This window comes from Martes martes (genome assembly GCF_963455335.1).
Source record: "Martes martes genome assembly, chromosome: 6".
Lineage (NCBI taxonomy): Eukaryota > Metazoa > Chordata > Mammalia > Carnivora > Mustelidae > Martes > Martes martes.
In genome coordinates, this window is record NC_137893.1 from 70893432 (window position 1) to 70916018 (window position 22587).

The 22587-nt window shown below is 39.3% G+C and overlaps 1 protein-coding gene across 1 annotated transcript in view; it reads left to right on the forward strand.

The window, feature by feature from the left end:
• Positions 1-21758, forward strand: part of ARHGAP18 (Rho GTPase activating protein 18) — a 130225-nt gene extending 108467 nt beyond the window's left edge. The window contains exons 11-15 of the mRNA XM_080805163.1: positions 829-1035; positions 1843-1983; positions 14411-14535; positions 18577-18638; positions 20012-21758. Coding sequence (XP_080661289.1) covers positions 829-1035; positions 1843-1983; positions 14411-14535; positions 18577-18638; positions 20012-20103 — 627 coding nt within the window. The 3' untranslated portion in view covers positions 20104-21758. The remainder of the gene's footprint in view (positions 1-828; positions 1036-1842; positions 1984-14410; positions 14536-18576; positions 18639-20011) is intronic.
• The last annotated feature ends 829 nt before the right edge of the window (positions 21759-22587 follow it).

Consider the following 22587-nt stretch of genomic DNA (forward strand, 5'->3'; position numbering starts at 1 on the left):
GTGAGATGATGTCCATGATATGCTTAAAACCAGGCCTCACCCATAGAGAACATCGAATACTTGTATTGTTGTTGTTACTGGTCTAGACCAAAATTAATTCGAGGAAGGAGGCAAAAGAAGAACTTAAAGCCCTATGTCCTGTCAGGAGGAGGGTGATCTAAGTTGCCTGTGGCTGTTACGGAGGGCAGGCTCAGAGGCCCCAAGAGTGTTGGCAATAGAGGTGGGAGGTGGGTGGTATCAAAATGAGCATAAAACAGCCTGTTCTGGTGAAAAGTTCCTTTTTATTTACACATTCAGTTTTTAAAAAACTCTTCCTTGGTGTCTGTTCACCCCCTCATCCCTCCACATGACAGTCTCCATTCTTTTTAGATTTCTTGTCAGCTAGCTATTGAGTACCTTAAAGCAAATGAAACTGAGGTTAAATGAGCCTTTCTAAGGGGATTTTTTTAACCCCTAAAGATAAAAGTGAAGCACTTCCTGAAGCAAGTGAATATTTGTAGGATATTTGAAACTGCTTTTCAGTGCTCCATGGCTCCCGTAGGCCCTATGTCTGACGCTTTCCATTCCTCTCCCCACTGCCTAGTTCAGATGGGTGTCCTCTCTGCCTCATTCCCCTGTGCCATAGCTCTTCACAGAACAAAGCACCACCTCAGGGTGCTAACCGAATGTAGAAGCTTTGATGCTGAGGCCCATTGAACGTAGCTAGCTGACTGTGGTTATTATGCACAACTTACTTGTTTTTAACAAATAAAAAATCCCATACACTACAGTGTTTCAATCTCTTATCTTCATGAAAACACAAATCTAGAAGGGTCATTTCTGTTTCAGGCCCTGCTTGAATTTCTCCAAAGAGTAATAGACAACAGAGAGAAAAATAAGATGACAACCATGAATGTAGCCATGGTCATGGCCCCGAATCTCTTCATGTGTCACACACTGGGTTTGAAGTCCAACGAACAGCGAGAATTTGTCATGGCAGCTGGGACAGCTAATATCATGCACTTATTGATTAAGTGTCAACAAGTTCTGTGGACAGTAAGTATATATTTTTAAGTTCTGTTAATGAGTGGTGATATCTAGTTTCTAAAGTCATTTTAGGTTTAGATTTTCTATAAAAAGCAAACCAATAGAGGTAATTTCAAGCGTCATTAAAAAAAAAAAAAAAAAAGAAAGAATGTCCATGCACCAGAAACGAATATAACACTGCAAGTTAACGACATTGGAATTAAAATAAAATAATGTCCACTTATTAAATCTCAGTTTTTAAAATAACAGTATTATTTCATTGTTTCAATTTGGTAACTCCTAAAATATTTTATTTTTGCTAACATAATTTCTGAGGATCAATTTCTCCTAGATTATTGCTAGAACCCCGTTGGCCTTTATTGGTGAGTTTTTCTTTCTCTTTTGAGGTGAGGCTAGCTGGTTTGAAGGGACTGCAAGTTAGCTGAAAGCTGGATTGTTGGCAGGTGGCTGCTAAAGGGACCAGCCGTCAAGGTGGTGGTCCCTAAGGCCCGTCGCCTCGGGCAGTCTCTAATCTTGGCATATAAGGCATAAAAGGTGGCCACTACGTCCTTGAACTTTACCAAGCCTCTTTTTGAACCTCATTTACACAATGGGAGGTAAATTACTTCATGTGCATGCTCTGTACTCATAGTGAATGAATAATACGTCGCATTTTTTTGCATATTTAATGAATAGTGCATGTAAAATAGCCTAGTCTTATGATATGGACAAAACCTTGACTTCTCTCCACATTTAAAACATAAAAATAATTATTTCTGTCGTTCATAATGGTACCACTTCTCTTTTCTCCCCAAACTTAATTTTATTTCTCCTTAGATTCCCAAGTTTATTGTCAACCAAGTGAGGAAGCAAAACAGTGAAAATCATAGAAAAGACAAAAAAGCCATGAAGAAATTGCTGAAGAAAATGGCTTATGACCGAGAGAAATACGAAAAGCAAGATAAGAATACAAGCGATGTAAGAAAAACTTGAAGATATGTATTTATGCAGATTTCAGTATTGTTTTTACGATCACGCGCATGAGAAAGAGTTTCGTATGTTTCTGTAGTAGGAGGACTTTCTGCACACTTACTGGGCCCTTTGCTAATGCTAAGTTAAAGGCCTCAATAAGGGTAACTGTGCTCCCGTGAACAATCAGTAGTAACAGTTGCTCAGGTGTTGGTGACTCAGCATAAGAGCTGTTAATGGGGAACAAAGGAAAATAACAAGACCAGAGTGTCTCAACACCCCCCGCCCCCCCCCACACACAAAGGACTCTGTGGAGACTCCAGCTGCCCACCCAATGTGTAATCTCTACACAGTAAAGAGTCCCTGTGTGAACCACTGATCTTTTTTCTTCCATTTTCTCATCTGTAAAATGGGGAAAAATAACAAATTCAGATCAGCATATAGGTCAGTGGTTGGTTATGCCTAGCATCCTTCGTGGGTTTCAGTAAGTATGGAAACGGTTCCTCATCGGATCATGTGAAGAATTTGGTGAGATTTATGTTGGAATGAAGAAAATTAAGATGTTTTAAAAAGAAATACCTAAATACCACCATTTACAACCTGCTGTTAAGAATATAAGGGATAGGTTTAAAATAATAAAATATGTGTGAAAACACATATGGAAACACATTTACCAAAGCTCTAACTTAAGATCCTGAAATGAAAGGGTTTCTATTGTTCTGTTTATGGTGGAGACAACCCCCTCTAGCTACACCACCATTGAGGTTATTCGGTTACATGCTGACATCTTGTGGAATAATGTGGAAGTGCAATTATCAGATTGAGGTTTTTGTTTTTTGGTTTTTGGTTTTTTTTGGCTTTGGCCTACTTAGAAAACTAGTAATTGTAATAATTTATAACTTAAAAATATATACATTCTATAAATATAGAATATAAATATAAGTATACCTATATACATATATAACTACCTATAAATATATATTCTATAAATATGGATAGATATGTATCTTATATATATACATATTCTATATTATGGCTCTCACCATTACAAAATAATGTATTTTTGGCATGAATATTTTTGGTCCATTTTAAGTATCTTTTTTTTTTTAAGATTTTATTTATTTATTTGACAGACAGATTACAAGTAGGCAGAGAGGCAGTCAGAGAGAGAGAGCGAGGAGGAAGCAGGCTCCCCTCTGAGCAGAGAGCCTGACGCGGGGCTCGATCCCAGGACCCTGGGATCATGACCCGAGCCGAAGGCAGAGGCTTTAACCCACTGAGCCACCCAGGCGCCCCTAAGTATCTTTTTTTCTTTCTTTTTTTTTTTTTTTTAAGATTTTTATTTATTTATTTGACAGAGAGAGATCACAAGTAGGCAGAGAGGCAGGCAGAGAGAGAGGAGGAAGCAGGCTCCCCGCCGAGCAGAGAGCCTGATGCGGGGCTCGATCCCAGGACCCTGAGATCATGACCTGAGCTGAAGGCAGAGGCTTTAACCCACTGAGCCACCCAAGTGCCCCCCTAAGTATCTTTAAGAACATAAAATTTAATAAAGGGAAATTGTTAATTGTGTTATATTTTTTTGAGAAAGGGCTTGGTATTGTCATGGGTTAGAAAGGATTTTTGGCGTACCATTTTTGTTTAACTTAGAACAGTTTATTTCCTCTAGAACCATTATAAATATGTGTCATCTTGCTTTGTAGCTCTGCTTATTCATATTAACTTAGGTCACTTTATAGCCCTGTCTTTTATAACATGATTCTTTGAGGTACATTATTCTATCTGAGGAAACATTTATGCTGCTGTACTTTTAAATAATGAAACCACAGACAAAATAATTTAAAAGTTGTATTTTGGAGATGAGAGGTTGACATGATTTTGTTATTTACAGAGAATTTGTGTTAACTTGGATTTCATTAGTTTGTACTTCGGGTTGATTAGATGAGAGTTGGTCTGAGAATTATTTCTGTACTAGTTAGAAGCCACATTGCCATTTTAAGTCTTGGGATTTAAACCTGGATTTACTCATGTATTAGGTATTACTCAGGGAGTAAATCCTGTAGCCCGGGGTTCCCTGTACTACAAAACAGGAAGTGGGCATTAAAGAGGCTTCCCTGGGAAGCAGAGCTGAGATGTGAAGAACACGTAGGTATTATTTAGGCAGCAAATTGAATAGAGAAGTCTCACTAGCCAAGGAGGCGTCCTGACAGAATGGTAACCCCTAGGTAATCATGACCCGTGATGGCGGATCATTGGACCTGTCATTTTGGTTGAAAAATTTTAGTCATTTGCCAGAATTTTGTTCAAGGTACTGTCATTTTATTAGGGAGAATAACAATGTACAGAAAGTGATTATAGAACAACAACAATGTTATTGGATGGAACATGGGCCATCTACTTTGTCGATTAGCTGCCCGATCCCATTCTGCCTTGTTAGTTTGTGTTTCCTTACTCCCACTGCCCTCCAAATCCTTGGAATGTGTAGCATGAGATTATGGAGCACAAGATTTCCTGGGATGTTTTATTCATTTGCTAAACAACTATTTAGTGTATGGCTATCATGTGCCAGGCACTGTTGTAGGCATCTGAAAGACATTATTAAACTAAATAGATGAATATTGCTGTTCTTATGCAGCTTAAATTCTATAACTAAGAATTAATGAGTAAACCACATAGTATGTTAGTATGTGGTAAGTCTCTAAAATCACAAAGATAGCACAGACAAAGAGAATTGAGAGAAGGAGCCCCTTGCAATATTCAGTTGGGTGGTCTAGGTATCATTTTTTTTTTAAGATATTTTTTATTTATTTGACAGAGAGAGAGAGATCACAAGTAGGCAGAGAGGCAGGCAGGGAGAGAGGGGGAAGCAGGCTCCCCGCTGAGCAGAGAGCCCAATGGTGGGGCTTGATCCCAGGACCCTGGGATCATGACCTGAGCCGAAGGCAGAGGCTTTAACCCACTGAGCCACCCAGGTGCCCCGGTCTTGGTATCATTTGTATGGAGACATGAAGGAGGGACAGAGAGCTGCGCTAGTTGTTTTTCTCAGAAAGCACAGAAGGAGTAGTCTGTCAAAAGCATTTTGGCAGAAACTTGCTCGGGGTATTTGAGGACCAGCAAGGAGTTCTCTGTGACCCGAGTGGAGCTGGCAAGGGGGACGGGAGTATGAGATGAAATCACAGGGCCCATGGACCAATAAATCACATAGGGATGTAGGGTTTGTAGGCCATCTTTTAGGAATTTGAATTTATCCTGAGTGAGGTGCGACCATTGCAAGATTTGAGCAAAGGCTTGAAAATCTGTATTTTAAAGTGTTCCCTTGGACTACTGGGTTGAGAATAGACTCTAGGAGAGCCAGTGTAGATGGGGAGACCATAAAAGAGGAGAGACCGGAATGTTCTTAATGTCTTAAACCAAGTGAGACACTGGGATATTAGCAGTGGAGGCAACGTGTTCAGGCTCTGTGTCTTTTGAAGTTAGAGCCATTGGAATTCCTTCAAGTCGAAATGATACGAGTTGTAAGAGAAAGAAGTAAAAAGTGACTCCAAGGTTTTTGGCTCAAGGAATTGGAAGGGTAGAGTTGCTCCTTCAACGGGGAAGATCCAGGTTTTCAGTTAGGGTGTGTTGAGTGTGAGATTTGTGTTAGAAAAGAAAGTAGGGATGTTTGAGGGTGTTTGGTGGGCAAATGAGGTTGTAGGGGCCATTGAGGTGCATGGAGGAGCAGGGGCAGCAGGAAGACCAGAGTGGGTCTCTAGGAGGAGGCAGGCTTCTACGCTGAGGGAAGTCTGGACCCTAGGAGCTACGGGATTATTTCTGCATTTTTAAGGGTTTTATTTATTTATTTGTCAGAGAGAGAGAGAGCAAGCACACAAGCAGGGGGGAGCAGCAGGCAGAGAGAGAAACAAGGTCCTCCTGAGCAAGGTGCCTGATGCAGGACTTGATCCCCGGACTTTGGGATCGTGACCTGAGCCGAAGGCAGGCGCTTAACCGACTGAGCCATCCAGGCACCCCATATTTGCATTTTAAAATTTAAAAATTCCTGTGCTGTCAGATGAAGGAAAGTTTGGAGCAGTGAAAAATAGGAGGTTACCTGGGAGATGCCAGCTAATTTCATTGCTGATGGAAGTGCATAAATTGGTAGGATCCCTCTGGAGAGCAGTTAGCATGTGGCCAAGGCCTGAAAGCCATGCTCCTCGTTGTATTCAAAAATTCCTTCAAAGGGAATAATAAGATGTACAAAGAGTTCATTGCCATATTCTTTATTCTGGCCAGAATTAGAAATAGTCCCAAAAGGATATGATTGGTCACATGTTTTATAGCATGTCTGTGTAGTGAAATATCACAGAAATATAAATGTATATGTTGACATTGGAAGATATTCCTAGTATGTTAAAAAAAAAAGCTACAAATCCGTGAATATTGCCATATTCGTAAGGGGTAATAATTATCCTGAGGTCAGGCACGGTGCTAAACATTTTGCAAACATCATCTCATTTAATATTTACAGCAGTTTAATTGAAGTATACGGTATTATTGTCTCATTTTTTATAGATGAGGAAAGTGAGGATCAGCAATCTTAAATAACTTACTGAAGGTTATCTGGATAAGAAGTGGGGAGCTGGAATTTGAAACCGAATCTGGAGGACCTTAAATCTGGTCTCTTTACTCTTATCCTCTATTTCCTTATGGGGGACAGAAAAACTCTGAAAAGGGTATGTACCCCCCGTCCTGGGCTAGTGTGGAGTCATAGAGTGAACATGTATTCTGCCATTACTAGCATGTGTTTAATAGATAGCTTGAAACAGTCCAGGGCCCTGCCAACACCCAGCAATGGGACTGGAAGGGAGTGTTAAATGTGAGCCAGGAGGACTCGAATTGGAAACGAATTGGATATGAGGAATGTAGAATGGGGAGAAATCTAGAATGACTCGCTGATTTTATCTTGGGTGATTTTATCCTTGAGAGAAAGCATTAAGGAAAAGGAAGGAACAGGCTTTGATGAGAAAGTCAGTTTTTGACATTTGTAATTGATTTGCCTGCGTGAAAGTACTTTGGCCACATGGGCCTGAAGCTCAGAAGGCAGCCAGAGCTGGAGGTGTGCTTTTGGGACTTAGCATAGAGATTGTCCTTGAAGCCACAGACACCAATATTTTAGTGGTGGGCCGTGGGAGAGGAGCTGGTAAAAGTGGCAAGACATAGTAGGAAGTCAGAGGAAGTGGAAGATTATAGCGTCTTTAGAAGCCCAGAGTGGGAGACCAGGGAGGTAAATGAGTTTGGTTAGTAGTACCCCATGCCAGAGAGAGGTTGAGGAAAGTAAACGTTGGACAGAGGTCCAGTGAATTTTGCATTTGAAAGGTCACTTCTGACTTTCTCCAAAGCATTGTCAGTAACTATTGATGGAAGAAGCCAGATTGCCAGGCATTGAAGACAAGAGACTGTAGATCATGAAAATTCACCAAGGTAATATTTTTTAAAACATTCTGCATGCTATTATTCCTAACTATATGTAATCAGGATTCATGCTTTTGAGACATGCTTGACTAGATAAATTAATAGTTTGAACCAGGTTGAAAGGGACATAATCTACTTCATAAGACAAATGTTTTTAATGACTGCAGTGTATTAATTGCTTGATACAAATGTGACTTTCTTGAGTACTAAAGACACATCAATTGCAGCAGGAGAAAACACTTGGTGAAAACAACAAAAAAATAACCATTTTGTGAGAGCCTTCGACTTGCAGTTGGGATTGCTATTACACACACAAACACACACACAAGCCCATGTACCCATGCATACACACCACATCATCTACTAGAAGTTGTGTGGCTTGAGGATCTGGTTCTAGCTCTGCCATCAGTGAGACATTAATGACAAATCATTTTATCTCTCTGGGCCTTTCTTTCCTCTATAAAATGAGGGGTAAGACCAGACTAATGCTGTCTCATCCAAAGTTTGCTATAGAGTCATCGGTAGAAGTATTTTTTATAAAACATGACTGGGCCACTCCCTGAACTTCACCATTGAGTCAAAATCTCTCAGAGCAGGACCTTGTATAAAAACTGTAAGTATGATCCCCCACCATTTGGTATGTATGTGTGTATAAACATATATTTAATTGTATCGTGGAATTTTTCTTACCTATACATGAGAACAGAGTAGTATATGAAGCCCATAAACCCATCACCAGTGATCAAACCTGTTTTTCTAATCTCATCCCATTCTGTCTCCCATAACTTGTTTCCTTTTAGTATTTTTAAGGAAATCACAGACATTCCATCATTTCCCCCATAATTACCTCAAATTGCATCTCTTCCCAATAAGGGTCTACGGCAGCTTTGATGAGCATCTGGTTATAAATTGCTGAATCATGCAGATTTCAAGTTCATTGTGGACTTTGATCTGTATGATTTTTCTATTGTCATTCCGTCATTCAGGCTCACCTTTCAAAGTAAAGGGAAGTGGTACCTTTTTAAAGGTTCATTTATTTATTTGAGAGAGAGAGAGAGAGAGAGAGAGAGCATGACCAGGAGGGTCAGAGGGAGAGGAGGAGAGAATCTCAAGCAGACTGCACCCAGCACAGAGCAGGACACGGGGCTTGATTTCACTACCATGAGATCAAGATCATGACCTGAGCCCAAACCAAGAGCTGGGCACTCAACTGACTGTACCACCCCGGCACCCTAGGAAGCTGTACATTTATGAGAAAGAGATTTTACAAAATAAACCGAGTTTCTCACATCTTCCTTCATTTGTAGAGGGAATGTTCCCTCTGTGGTCAACTTCAGTTTTAACCCAGGATGATCTCATGTCACACCCTTAATTTACTGTTGAGGAACTCAATTTTTAGAGAGCTTACATGACCTGCTAAAAGGTCCAAGATGATCTTATAACATTTTAACATTTAGGGCTTCAGGCATGGAAAAGAAATCTGTTGCTGCTGCTTTCTGCCATTCTTCTCCAGAAGAATCCCAGAGTTGGCAGCAGTGCAGTGGCGAGTCTGTGTTGTTTATAGCTAGGGGTGCATGGCTTTGGTCACAACTCTGTCTAGAATTCCATCTCTGGTTTCACTTAACAGCTCTGACCCAGAGCATCATTGTAGGTATTGTTTAAAGCAACTGCTTTAGGTCTGGAAACAGTGTCTGGATCTCCTTGGGGACTCATATGGAAAATCAAATTATTATATCAAGCACAAAATCTTGTTTCTTTTTATGACATTCTGTGATTTTTTTTTTATAGTGCAAAAAATACCAGTTAAAAGAGAAAAATATCAACTTAATTTCGTTGTAAATTAAGTGCATCTTACTATAGAAGTTATTCCAGGTTCTTCTTTAAAAGTCTTTGAATCTGAGTTGGATAAAAGTTTAAGTATTTGAATGATAAAGAGCCAATTATAATCAGGACTTAGGCAGTTCAGGATAGTGGAGAATGCCTTCGATATTTCCATCTCCAATCAGACTAAGGTGATGAATATCTCATTTTAGTTTAAGATACCTTGCTAAAATGTCCTTGTTTAATTTCCTAAAATATATGTTATATTCTTTTTCTTAAGAAAGTTGTATTTCCAATTGGCCCTTTTGATGATAAAGGATTTTTCTGTAGCATTAAAAATGTCAACTTTACATTTAACTTAGCTTTTAATGACAAAAAGAAGAAATAATATCACTTTTAAAGGTCTGACCTCGAATTTCTAGAGTGCAAAAATACGAGCAACGCGGTGTTTCATCTACATGTTACAAAGAAATACTAAAATCATTTTCTATTTGACCAAATAATAATAAGAAATAAAATCTCATTTTAAAAATATACTTTAGTTCAATATATAAAACATTGGGGACCCTATGAGATTATTTTCTCCATTATAACAGTTTTTGTATGCATAAGAGATTATTATTTTGCAAGTTATAAAATCCTTTGTGACTAATTTTGATGGTGTGTTAGTGAAATATTTCTCTTCTCCAGTCTTACTGTATATCACTTAACTTCAGCTCACCAGTACACCAAAAATAAATACATTAAAAAAATAAGAGAGTCACAGCTGTTGTTAAAAAGAAAAAAAAAGTGACATAGGAAGGTTACAAAGATTATGCTATTCACAGATTCAGTTATTACTATAGCTCAAGTTAAGAACAGAGTGGTTTAATGATCAAGCATGTTGTTTCTCTTCAAAGCTTGGCATCTCAGTGTAATCAGTATACTAATAGCTAGAGTATTTGATACAGCATGATTCTGGAGCTTAATGGTGGTTGTCATACACCATTTGAATTGGAGCTTTGGCATCATTTCTTGTTTATTGTCTTTAGCAAATATCATTTGGCCACCCTTGTCAAGATTTCTGGAAAATTTTCCAGAAACAACTTCTAAACTCTCCATCTTTAATCATTCTATCTATCAGACACAATTCTCCAACAGTGAAGGGCATGGCAGATTCAAAGTGAGTCACACCCTTCTATGTATGCACTATTGCAAGAATTTGGATGGGATAGCGTTGCAACAGAAATGAACACTCAAGAATCATTCCTGTCTGTCCGCTCACATGGACCCACATACACACACATAATCGCACACACACCTTCCCCACTAGAACAGTCTCCTTAGTCTCCTTAGTCAGGGAATGTGGCCAGTCAGCCTGGAAAGGTGCTCTGTGCCATTGTTGGCCCAGAGGGAAGGTTTCCACAGGCACTGATACTCCAGTTCTATGGGAAAGGAGTCAAAATAGCAGTATAGTTAGTAATTCGGGAAGGGCTAAAACTGATCCAGAACTGGCCAAGCTTCACCTCTTACTCGCTGAGGGGAAGGTGTGAGAAAGTGTAGTTTCACAGCCAGAAGGAACTTGGTCCCCATGCCTGTCCCCATCTGCTGGCAAGAGCCATGATACGGCGATCCCGTGACACATCACACACCCATGAGAACTCCTGAGTGTCCTCAGAAGCTTGTCCCTGAACCTCTTCCTTCCAAACCCTATCAGAGAGACTCTGGATTCCTGGGTCACGTGGACTGTGCGTGGGCATAACCCCCAACGCTACACTGACCTCAGTGTGGTGTTTTATGGAGATGCATATGTTTATGTTCTGCTCTCTCAAGCACGATCTCTGAACTCACGTAGAAGCTGTAGGCCACGGCCACGGTCCTGGAGGCCTTCAGTTCTTCACGGGGGCCTTGTGGGAAAAGTGGCGGCATCCTCAAGCAGGTGACTGGTGACCCCCGCAGGTGGGAGTATGTGACTGAAGTATTTCTTGTAACACCTTTAATTCCTTCCTTCCTCTCTTTTCTCAGTAGGAGAGGAAATACCATGCGATAGATGGAGGCTACTTGTTTCTTTTAGAAAATGTTCCTAAGGTGTCCTTTTTTGCTGTTTAGGAGATACACATTGGTGTGTTATTTTATTCTAGAGAAATAACTACCGTGTTAGCATCGCTGTCTTAGAGGTATTCTTGAGAAATACATCTAATCGATAAATGTTTGCTGGCTGGCTCCGGCTGTGACTCAGCTGTGTGGTGTGTAACTAGCATGCAGGTGTCGTGTAGTAGAATCCCATCACAGACGAGTCTCCAGCTGTGACTCAGCTGTGTGGTGTGTAACTAGCATGCAGATATCGTGTAGTAGAATCCCATCATAAGCGAGTTTCAGGGGAAGGAGGAAATTCTTTTTGACATCGTGAATCGTGGCAGGTTCTATGGAGTTTGATATATTTGAGTTGGGCTAGAAGATATCACAGCAGAGGAGTAGAACATACATAAAGATAGGAAAGCCTGGGTGTTTGTAGCAAATTTCAGTTGGCCTTTTTAACCCAAACCATAGAATGTAGCGCAGGAACAGTGTGGTGGGGAAGACAGGGAGCAGAGATAGGTTATCATGTCCCTGAACTCTCTGGCAGTGTATTATTTTTTCCAGATCAATTGGGTTTTATAACTCATTTCTTGGGGACCTTCTAAATGTAAAAACTTCATTATTCTCTTACTTCACTTTATTTTTTTAAAGATTTTTAAAATTTTTATTTATTTGACAGGGTGAAACACAGTGAGAGAAAGAACACAAGCAGGGGGAGTGGGAGAGGGAGAGGCAGGCTTCCCACTGAGCAGGGAGCCCAATGCCGGGCTCGATCCCAGGATTCTGGGATCATGACCTGAGCCAAAGGCAGATGCTTAATGACTGAGCCACCCAGGCGCTCCAACTCTTACTTCACTTTATATGTCAACCTAGAGTTGCCTGCCTTTTTGATATTTTAGGGCTGGAGAAGATGTAATTATGGAGACAGTTTTTGTCATCTTTTTTTTGGGGGGGGGGGGCCAAAGAAAAAGTGTATGTAAGGATACCTGGTTCTATGACTTGAGCAGTTCTCATTCTTAAATGAGCATGAAGTATTTGCGTGTCTACAAACCCTAGCCTGCCATTCAGGGCCCTCCATAATGTAATAATAGACTAATAGGATCCAAAATACCAATAATTGTATCTTAATTGAGCAGACAAGGTGGATTAGGGTTTTATGGACACAGACTCGGTGCTTCAACTGTTGATATTACAATTCTACTCCAACATTCGTGTTTTCTGCCAGCTTATTGTTTTCCACCTCTTAGGAGGAAACAGACAGGTGAGACCAGGCCAGCAGGTAGAATGAGCACAGTGGGATCTAGGTTAGTGATGGAACCCAAGGCAACAGGGCGTGGAGCATGATCCCCGAGTTAGAAGATACTCCATTGATTTAATATCGGCTTGTGAAAGAAAAAAAAAGGCACACGACCACCTAAAAGTGCCCCATCCATTGTAAGAAGCAGCTCATTTTTCAGTGTTAGAAATGAAAATAAATTGTCACAGAATCAAAGAAAAGGGGAACTTAGATTTGCATCCTAGGGGAGAGGTGGAGGTGAGAGACTAGACTATTATCAGACCAAGATATATGCCCCCAAAATGGAAAGTCAACAAAGCAAACCCAGGGGCCGGGCTGAATGGGAGGGAAGCAGGTGTTGAGGGGAGGGAATGGGCTGGGATTGGGACATCCTTCAGGGATAGGGTTGAGCACTTTACCCCCAGGAAGGGAAGTTAAAGGACATTAGGAACGCAGTCCCTCTTCCACCAGGATTGCGAGTGGGCATCCCTGGAAGCATTGTCGGTCTTTGGCTGGAGGGAATGCTCTTGTGGCCCTTCCCTGAGGGCTCAGGTGAGGACAGCAGAGTGCCACACATGGGTGTGAGGCTCTCTGCCATGTCTCCACAGATTTAAGAGGTGCTTGTACACTTTGGGGAGCAAAGCCGTGGTTTTACACAATCCCACGCTTCCTTGTGTGGTCTTGGATGAGTATCGCTTCTTTGTTATTCTTGCACTACATTCCACAAGTTACTGAGAAGAAAGTGCAACTCTTTCAGAGCTACCTCCATTTTGATGTAGTCTGATTCTAAAGCCATGTTATTTTTATTGAACTTCGAGAGAAATCACCTTAGTTCCATTCATGGTATATCCATGCTTTATGTTGGGGTTGGGGATAAAAGCAATTCAAGATCATGCACATCATAAAAAAAAAAAAAAGATACTGTGAGCACAAAAAAATAGTGTATACTAAAAGACTTCTGTCTTACTTATCTCTCAGGTAAGTAGACTTAGCCCAATGCTTGGTTCTCAGTCAATACTTGGTAAATTTCAGTTTAATGAAACAGAGTTTTATAGTATTATTCACTTTAAGCAGAATTTGTGCATGCTATTTGTCCTAAGGTCTGTTCATAACATAGAGTTGTAAATAATAAATTGCTGTATATTGTAGTGGAATGATTAGGAATTAATTAAACCTGGTTTTTCAAATGTCCTAGATGATATTTTGATATTGCAGTCCTCAGTCTTTCACTGACATCTCACCAAACACCTCAACAGTTCTTAACATCTATAGGTACAAGATTTGGAATTGGTCATCTGAAGTTCAAAGTGTGTGGTCACAGTGTAAGCCTCACAGCCAAGCAAGAAGCAGACATGCTACAGATGGATAGAAAAGCGTATTATGTTTTTTTCAAGGACGCTCAGGAACAAAAATTTCTGTGAGATTTGGTCAGTGCATGGGAAGATTTTTTTTTTTAAAATGCATACATTGCAGTAGCACACAAAGTAACTTCTTTCTGATTCAATTTCATAAATTGCTACATGAAGAAGCACTCTCTAGTAGATAATACTCAGAAATCAGCACTTAATATGGCAGTAATGGTTATTGCTGTCATTCTTTACATCTTTAAAAATAATTAAGCATTACTGCATAGGCATTATAAAGTTCCCCTATCACCATTAAGAGGATATTTGAGGTTTGATGTAATTTAGCAAATTGCATTATACAGTAGTTAAGGTTTTTATGTAGTGAAGTGAAATGCGTAGCAGTTAAGCACACTTCCCATATAATGCCTTGTACGGAGCTACATGTCCCAGCTGCTGCCAGCTTTGTTCCAGTGTCATCATTGCTTTGCAGGCTGACGTTCCTGAGGGAGTGATTCGAGTGCAAGCTCCCCATCTTTCGAAAGTTTCCATGGCAATACAGCTAACAGAAGAACTGAAAGCCAGTGATGTACTTGCCAGGTTTCTCAGCCAAGAAAGGTAGAGGCCTGTTTTGTTTTAATCATTGCATAGTATAACTCACATGCTCACACGCGCGGTCTCCCTTCCCCCTCTAACACACACATGCACACACGCGTGCACACACACACACACAAAAAACTAGGAGTGATGGGAGGTACCTCATCATTTTGTCTTCCCCACAGAAAAGAACAGACTTAATAATCAGACAGTTGGAACGAGCTGGGTTCATGTGAGGTAGTTGGTGGGCAAGTTGAGCCTGTTGGGCGCAGGCTGTCCGAGCTTGCCTTCACTGTGCCTGCAGTGGGCTTGGCACACGAGAGCACTCGATATTCTTTCCAGAATGTGTGGATTGGAGGTTACTTACTCTGTGGGGACTGTTAGGAAAATCACTAAATAAGATACAATGGGATTAAAACAAACAAACAAAATACAACTTTTTCTGAAATATAATGAATAAAAAGATGCTGAAATTGAAAAGAAAGGTCTGAAGAATTGAGAGAGGACGGGTGGTCCCTGCAGCTTTGAGGTCTTCTGGACACAGAGCACACCATCCCTGTTAGGGACAACCAAGCCTTCTCGTCTGTTCTGGTGCTGTTGGGGTAGGAGGAGACTTCTGGTAGCCTTTGGCATCCCTCTGATGATATTAGAGCAGATGCTTTCTTTGACATCTTACAATAGCTTTTCTTAAATTTTAGAGGTTTAATAATTATATTGAGTTTTCAGTTTTTATCCTTCTAATTCTTATTTTTTAATTTTTTTTATCATGTTATGTTAGTCTCCATATAGTGCATATTGCATGGAGCACTGGGTGTTATACTACATCAGAAACTAGTAAATCTTATTTTTTTAAACTGAGATTATTATTTCAATGATTCCTCCCCTCATTTCTGCTCATTGAAAATTAATCTAAACTTTTCAAAAGGGATATCTGGGGCACTGGCCTCTTAGCTTATGAATTCTCTGTCTTAGTCTTCCATAGAATGTCATCTCTGCATTGTAATGTTCAAGGGCATTAGTGAAGTTTTCTGCCAAAACCTCTCCAGTGTGAATACAGTACCACGAGTATTTAATATGCCTCTGCTCTGTTTAAGGCCCTCTGCTAGATGTCAGAAAAGGTATAAAGATGTATTCTAAAGTCTCTTCCCTCAGGGTTTATAAATTGGGAGAAGAGATGAGCCTGAGCAGTAACAGATGGTGGGGAAATAGAAGAGAGGCTTATTGGTCGTATCTGTGCTTTCGGTAAACCAGCACCAACTCCCCTCTCAACAGTACTGCGAAGTAAGCACTAGTACTACTCCCGTTTTACTGAGAAGAAAACCAAGACTTTGCAAGGTCATGCATTTGATATGTGGTGGTGCTAAATTCCAAACGCGTGGTGGTTTCCATTACCAAACGCTGCCCTTTAAACACCCTCCTTACAAGCCAGGGTCTAGCAACCATCACGGATCTGGGGCCATTGGAGCAGAGTCTCCGAGGAGACGGAATTTTAGGAAATTAAGACCTGAAGCAGTTACGTGTCTTTGCTCCCTAAAGGGTGTCTCTGCTTCATGAAACCAATCCAGTTCCTCTCTGCTTCCTGCTGTGACCTAGTAGATACCAACTGTTGCCATCCGGCTCACCAGGGATGACTGCTCATCTTCTCCCAGATCTTCTTACCTGAAGATCGTCTGGCCAGACTTCAGATGCCTAAGCAGATCTTTCAGCCTAGATGTAGTTAATTTACATTATGCTAAGGACCTTATGCTAAGGACCCAAGTGTTCAGTTGAGTCTACGTTTGTTGCTGTCCTTGCAGATGATGAAAGAGGTGACTATGGAGTCAACTGTGACTATAATATTTAGGGTATAGCATGATTGCTGTAGAAAGCACCGGATTTGGGACAATTGTCCTCTGCATATTTAGATTTTCTGCTCAGGGTGCTTTTATTAAGTAAGCATTTGCTGCCCCCTGGAATGGAGTCTGTTTCTCCACCTCCTCCCTTTGCCCTATCCTGCTCTACCCAGGGGGACATCTGGTAAACCTCTCTGTCCATTGCTTACCGCCCCCCCCCCACCCCCAAACATTCCTCAGCTCCTTTCTCTATGCTTGGGGATGCTGAAGGCAGAGGATCTGGATCCAGCTTTTCTGGATGTCAGCTTTTCCTGTTTTTTTCTTTCTTTCTTTCTTTTTTTTTTAAAGATTTTATTTATTTATTTGACAGACAGATCACAAGTAGGCAGAGAGGCAGGCAGAGAGAGAGGAAGGGAAGCAGGCTTGCTTCCGAGCAGAGCGCCCAATGTGGGGCTCAATCTCAGGACTCTGGGATCGTGACCTGAGCTGAAGGCAGAGGCTTTAACCCACTGAGCCACCCAGGCGCCCCAGCTTTTCCTGGTTCTTTTAAAGCTAGATTTATAATCTCTTTAAGTCTCAAGTTTTTTATTTGTAAGAGTGGACCATAACAGGACTTGCATTATAATCTTGTGATGACGAGCCAGGAAAATGACCATGAAGCGCATTAGCACTATCTCTTTGGGCCATATAAGTGAAATTCTCCGTAAGTGTTTATGTATATGTCCTCTTCCCCCCACTTGCATTCCATCAGCCCAGGGGCAACCCTCCCTCCCCCATCCTTTCCCTCCCCTACTTTCTCCACCAAAGACAAGAACACACGAATGACATAAAGTGCATATACAATAAATTTCACATTTACTCACCACTTTTGATAAAGGCTATTGCCATTTCTTTAATTATGGATTTGTCCATTAGCATTATGCAAAGCTTATATTTCCCAGGAAATCCAGTTATGTGTGTGTGTGTTTAAAGTAGAACAAGAGCACAGATACTGGAGAAACAATCTGAGAGCAATATCTAATTCATTCCCGCCCCCCCCCCACAAGTCTCCCAAAACATTCAGCTTACTTTTCATAGAAATAATGACTCTTTTTATACTCAAAGTTTATTGCATTATGTGCTATATTACAAATAAAATAATTATTATTTAATTTTAAAAACAAGCATACACCGGTTTGGAATAAAGTGAGCTGTCTCTTGGTTAGCATACAACTCGGCAGGTGGCTTTTAACTATGGGGGCGTATGCAGCCCCAAGTGTCTATCATGCTCCAGACAGCAGAGTAGTTGAGTTGGATAACCCAGATGAGTCATGGGATCGGTGAGTTGGGAGAGCTTCTACTGTGCCATATGTAATGGTTTGAATAAAAGTCAGATCTGCTTTGCCCTTCACAGTTCCAGGGAGCATGTCTTTGGGGCCTTACAGAAGTGGTTCACAAACCCTTCTGTGCATCACAGTCTGCGAGGGAGCATTTGAAAAACTGATTCTTTAGCTTGATCTAGACATACAAAATCAGTTTCTAGAGCTCTGGGTCTGAATTTTTAGCAGGTTTCTCAGGTAATTTGTATACAGCATTTTGAAAACCACTGAATTTCACTGATTTTTATTATTTGCACCCAAAGTTCTAGAAGAGTTTATTCTTTGAAGATCATAACTCTGTAAATGCATCTCTTCCTTGTGAAACCTTCAAAATGACTATTTGCTTCCTACTTTGAGTGTGTGTAACCCCTGTATTTGAATGGCCAGCACAGGAAGGGTTATGAACCATGTCCTATTCCTTACATTCATCTTGCATACTGGGGCAGTTGTCAGCAAACACATGATAAATACTTATTGAATAAATGCAGTGTGAAAACCGAGGTAGAAATATTTCTTTTTGTAGTTTTAGGAGGCTCTTTCTGGCCCCTATGCAAAGTAGTTGATCAAATTGATAATTTTATTGGCAGCTGCAACATTATGTTACTTTTCTTTTTGATTTTACGAATTTAGATGCTGATGTATTATTTTGCCCTCAGATGTATGAGTCCATTTGTTTATTTTAATTTACAGGTGTGACATTTTTATTACCTATTTGGCACACTTAACAGATGGGAAAATACAAACGTTAGATAATTACAGTGTGTCTAAGTTATGAATTTCCCATACAAGCCAGAATTCCCCAAGCACATTAAAGTGATTTACTTGCAAGCTGTTTGATGATACAACTAATCAGTTTGTTTTGTCCCTAATAGTGGGATTGCCCAGACTCTTAAGAAAGGAGAAGTTTTTTTGTATGAAATTGGAGGAAATATTGGTAAGCACATTTTGTTTCTCTCTGTGTTACATATGCTGATTTGACATTGCCAATGGTTATTATTTATATCTTTGAAGAGAAAAAAATCAGAAGTTAAATATAGCATGCTTTAGATAGTTGATGAATTTTGTGGATTTGTTCAGTGGTCCGACTTTTCAGACTCTATTTGAGCTCCTCCATACAAATGCCCATCTGTGTTAAACCTCAGCAAGGGCAAATTGCCTTAAAATAGTAGCAGCTTCTAGAATGGTAATGAACTTTTTCAAAACTTCTTTCTTTTTTATATGCTTACATCACATCTTAATAAAGGAAGTAGCTGAGCTTATTTAAGGCTAGGATTACATTTTTATTATGGCTCAGTACTAGATATTTTTAGTGAAAGCAGAAGTTATTTTTGCCACTGTTGATTGCCTTCTAAATAATGCACACTCGCACACACAAAGACCAACACAGATATACACACATACGAATACAAGCACATTGGTAACTTAGGGAATAGAAATAGAATGAATGGATTGATTCTGACCATGCCTTGTATTTTAGATGCCCATTTCCAGTTACCAGTCTGTTGTACTCACCTCTATTAAAATTTAATATTTTCTCTTATTTTGGGCCTTGAAAATGGTACAGGTGAAACTTAAATAAATGAAATAGCTTAAATAAATGAAATAAACTTAAATAAATGAAATATTCAAAATAATAATTGAAAATATTTTATGATTTTAAGTTTTGTGGAGTTGTTTCCTGGGACACAAAAGTGTTAGTAAATACTGAAACTTGAACATGGGCACATGAAGGCTTACTCTTAAAATAAAAACTCTTAAAATAAACTGGTGAATGCTGTGAAGTGTGTAAACCTGGCGATTCACAGACCTGTACCCCTGGGGCTAATAATACATTATATGTTAATAAAAAAAATAAATAAAAAATAAACTGCAACTCTGTTAGAAGCCTGGAAATGTCAACTCTGTTAGCAAAGTTTATTTAAAAAAAAATATATATATATATGTATATATATATTTGATCTTGCATTTTTACTCTTAGATATTGGGAATGAAGTATTGTTTCTTACTTAGACCCCAGACTGTTGCCGCTCTTAATAAAGGTGCGTAAGCTTTTAATGAGCCATTGCAGAGCCCTTCACACAAAGTATTTTCAACTTCCTAAATTAATTCAAAACCCATTCCTTTAGAGAAAGCCTACGAAACTGACTTTTGCAGTATTTTGGCCAAGTCTTATAATGTTCTGGGAGATGGGAAAGGATGAGACATATTTTGAAGTCTAGGATTTCAGAGTTAAACCACGAGGAGTAAGTTTAATATTGCATCCCAGCCTCTGCACAGTTTCTGCCTCATCCAGTGTCTCTTTGATAGGAGAACGCTGCCTTGACGACGACACTTACATGAAGGACTTGTATCAGCTCAACCCCAATGCCGAGTGGGTCATCAAGTCTAAGCCGTCGTAGGAGACTGAAGCTGCAGAGAACCAGGAGGACCTCCCGAGGCTCCTTGCTGGGGCAAGAGAGCAAATAAGAGAAACGGCAGGACTCTTCTATTGTTCACATGTACCCAACTTATGAATAGTGACACTCTGAAGCCTTAAAAAGTTACAGATTTGTGCTGCTGCCAGAATTATGTTCATTAATAATAATACGATGAGCAAACAAAAGATCTCTAGAGTCAGAGGAAAAGGGGTTAATTAGCTTGGCGGCTCTTAGACTCTGTGAAAGGTGCCCGGATGTGACAGTTTGTTTTATGTGAAAACATACTCTCTTCCCTCTCACTTTTTAATTTTTTCCTAAAATCATATACATGGTAATATGTGCTTCCTCTCCTTTTTCTCCTCCTCATGTCCGCCTTTCACCAACTAGGTTTGCTTTTTAACCGAAAAGATCACAAATACCAGGTATTTGGCAAGTCGTGAAGACAATGCATCTTAAAATAGACTGAATTCAACAGTATTCCTGTCACCATCGAATATTAATATTCCTCCCTTTGAATCATTTGTTCAAACAATAACATCCCACTTCTCCCCACTGTATCACATGAAGTGATTTGCATTGTTTTCAGTTCATCTGACCTATGTGTGCAGAACCATATCTGCGATCAGGCAAATAAAACTGTCAGAAACCGCCCATTATTACTGAACTCTTAAATAATTCTATATTAAGAGTAAATAAAATATATCCATGTGGAATAACTGGATTATGGGTAACAAAAGAGTAAAAGCCGAATCACTTCATGTATGCTGTATTCTCCTAAGTGAAATTTATGAAGCCTTAGCTGGCTTTACCTATGGTCATATTAGTATAAATATGCATGATAGTATAATCCAGTAATGATTAAGAATGCATTCTACTGAAAGAGGGATTATTTTTTTCTTTTTAATTCCTAAAGAAGGCTGCAGGAAGCATTATTTTTTTTCTGGGTATGACACAGTCATATGAACAAGTTTTTGTTTGTGTACTTTAGATAATCAGAGTAAATTTATTAAAATGCTGTGGAAAGTACTATTCCCAGGGAGTTTAATGCACAAACCATATTGTGACAAGAGATGAGCCTCTGAACCGTAAATAAGAGAAAAGAAGTGAGAAATGTTCAATATTTTATGAGTTTAGCGTGTAGTAAATAAAAGGTGATGTAAATGAGTGTTGCACACACTGTGTTTATGATACTTTTAGTAGTGTTTTAGGGAAAATTACACATTCTTGGAAGCTCTTGATGTCATTCCAGTTAGGAAGGAAAATGCTGTTAATGAGAACAGTCGTAAATTTTTAGCCTGTAATTATAGGAGCAGCCTGTGGATATGATCACTTAAATAACATTGTGGTGATTTGTGCCATTGCTTTTTTATTTAAAAAATTTTTATAATTAAATGCATTTTTCTAAAGTATCTTCTCTTGGAATTATTACTTTTAATCCTCTGTTTATGAATGTACTACGTTTTTGTTTGTATTTGTGTTTTTGTTAAAAGCCACTTTTATTGTTCCTGTTGCTCCTGTGTAATGTTTAAATTGGGAAGACATGTGCAAGATAAAAAACTGTTTCCCTCCTTAGTTTTTTCCTTAGGCAAACTTTTGTTCTTTAGGATTTTTCAAAAACACATGGTCTTCTGTTTTTGATTTTGACAATATTTATTGATTTCCTAAAATGTTTTAGTAATTATTTAAGTTAATGAAAGCAATTAATGATATAAACTTGAAATTAACTGCTTAATACGTTGTAGGGTTGCTCAACTTCAAAAAAAGACGAGTGAATATAATGATTTAGATAAATGACTTTCTAAAGCATATGTCAACTAACTTTTTACCATTTACTATTCCCCCAGTATTGTGTTGGTGGTGGCAGTGGTGGGGTGGGGGCAGACACAAGAGGCTTTTGATGATGAAAAGAATGCCAAATCTTGGTAAATAAATACAAAGATGCCATTGCATTTTAAGTCCCTAGAACTCATGACCCATAATCCTTGATCTTGAAAAATATTGCTTTTACACAATCAAGAAAGAGGTCTCTCTACATTTCTAAAGAGGAGAAACTTATTAGTGTAGAGCCTCAAATATAAATGGCCTGGAATTAACCCAAATGTTTTTTCTGTATTTTTTTTTTTCTTAATGAACTTTAAATCTTGTGGTGGATTAATTTTTGTTTGTATGTGAGGGACCATAAAAGCAACAAATATATTTGCTAAGAGTTTCAGACATCGTAATTCTTAAGAGAGTTACTGTTGAAAAGTTGAAGAGCTCGTTTATGATAGAAGACGTGTTGCCCTGTTAATATCTCAAAGATGTTTCCTCTTTTCTGAAATGGGTTATAGTTATTTACAATCTTTATCCACTGCTGCTGTAGAGTTCAACATAGACTCCCTGCTAGCACTCTTTGGGAAAAGCGATTTTACTGACTTCATGAACTTTTTCATGATTTTCTTTTCCTAATCTTTGTTAAACTGATTT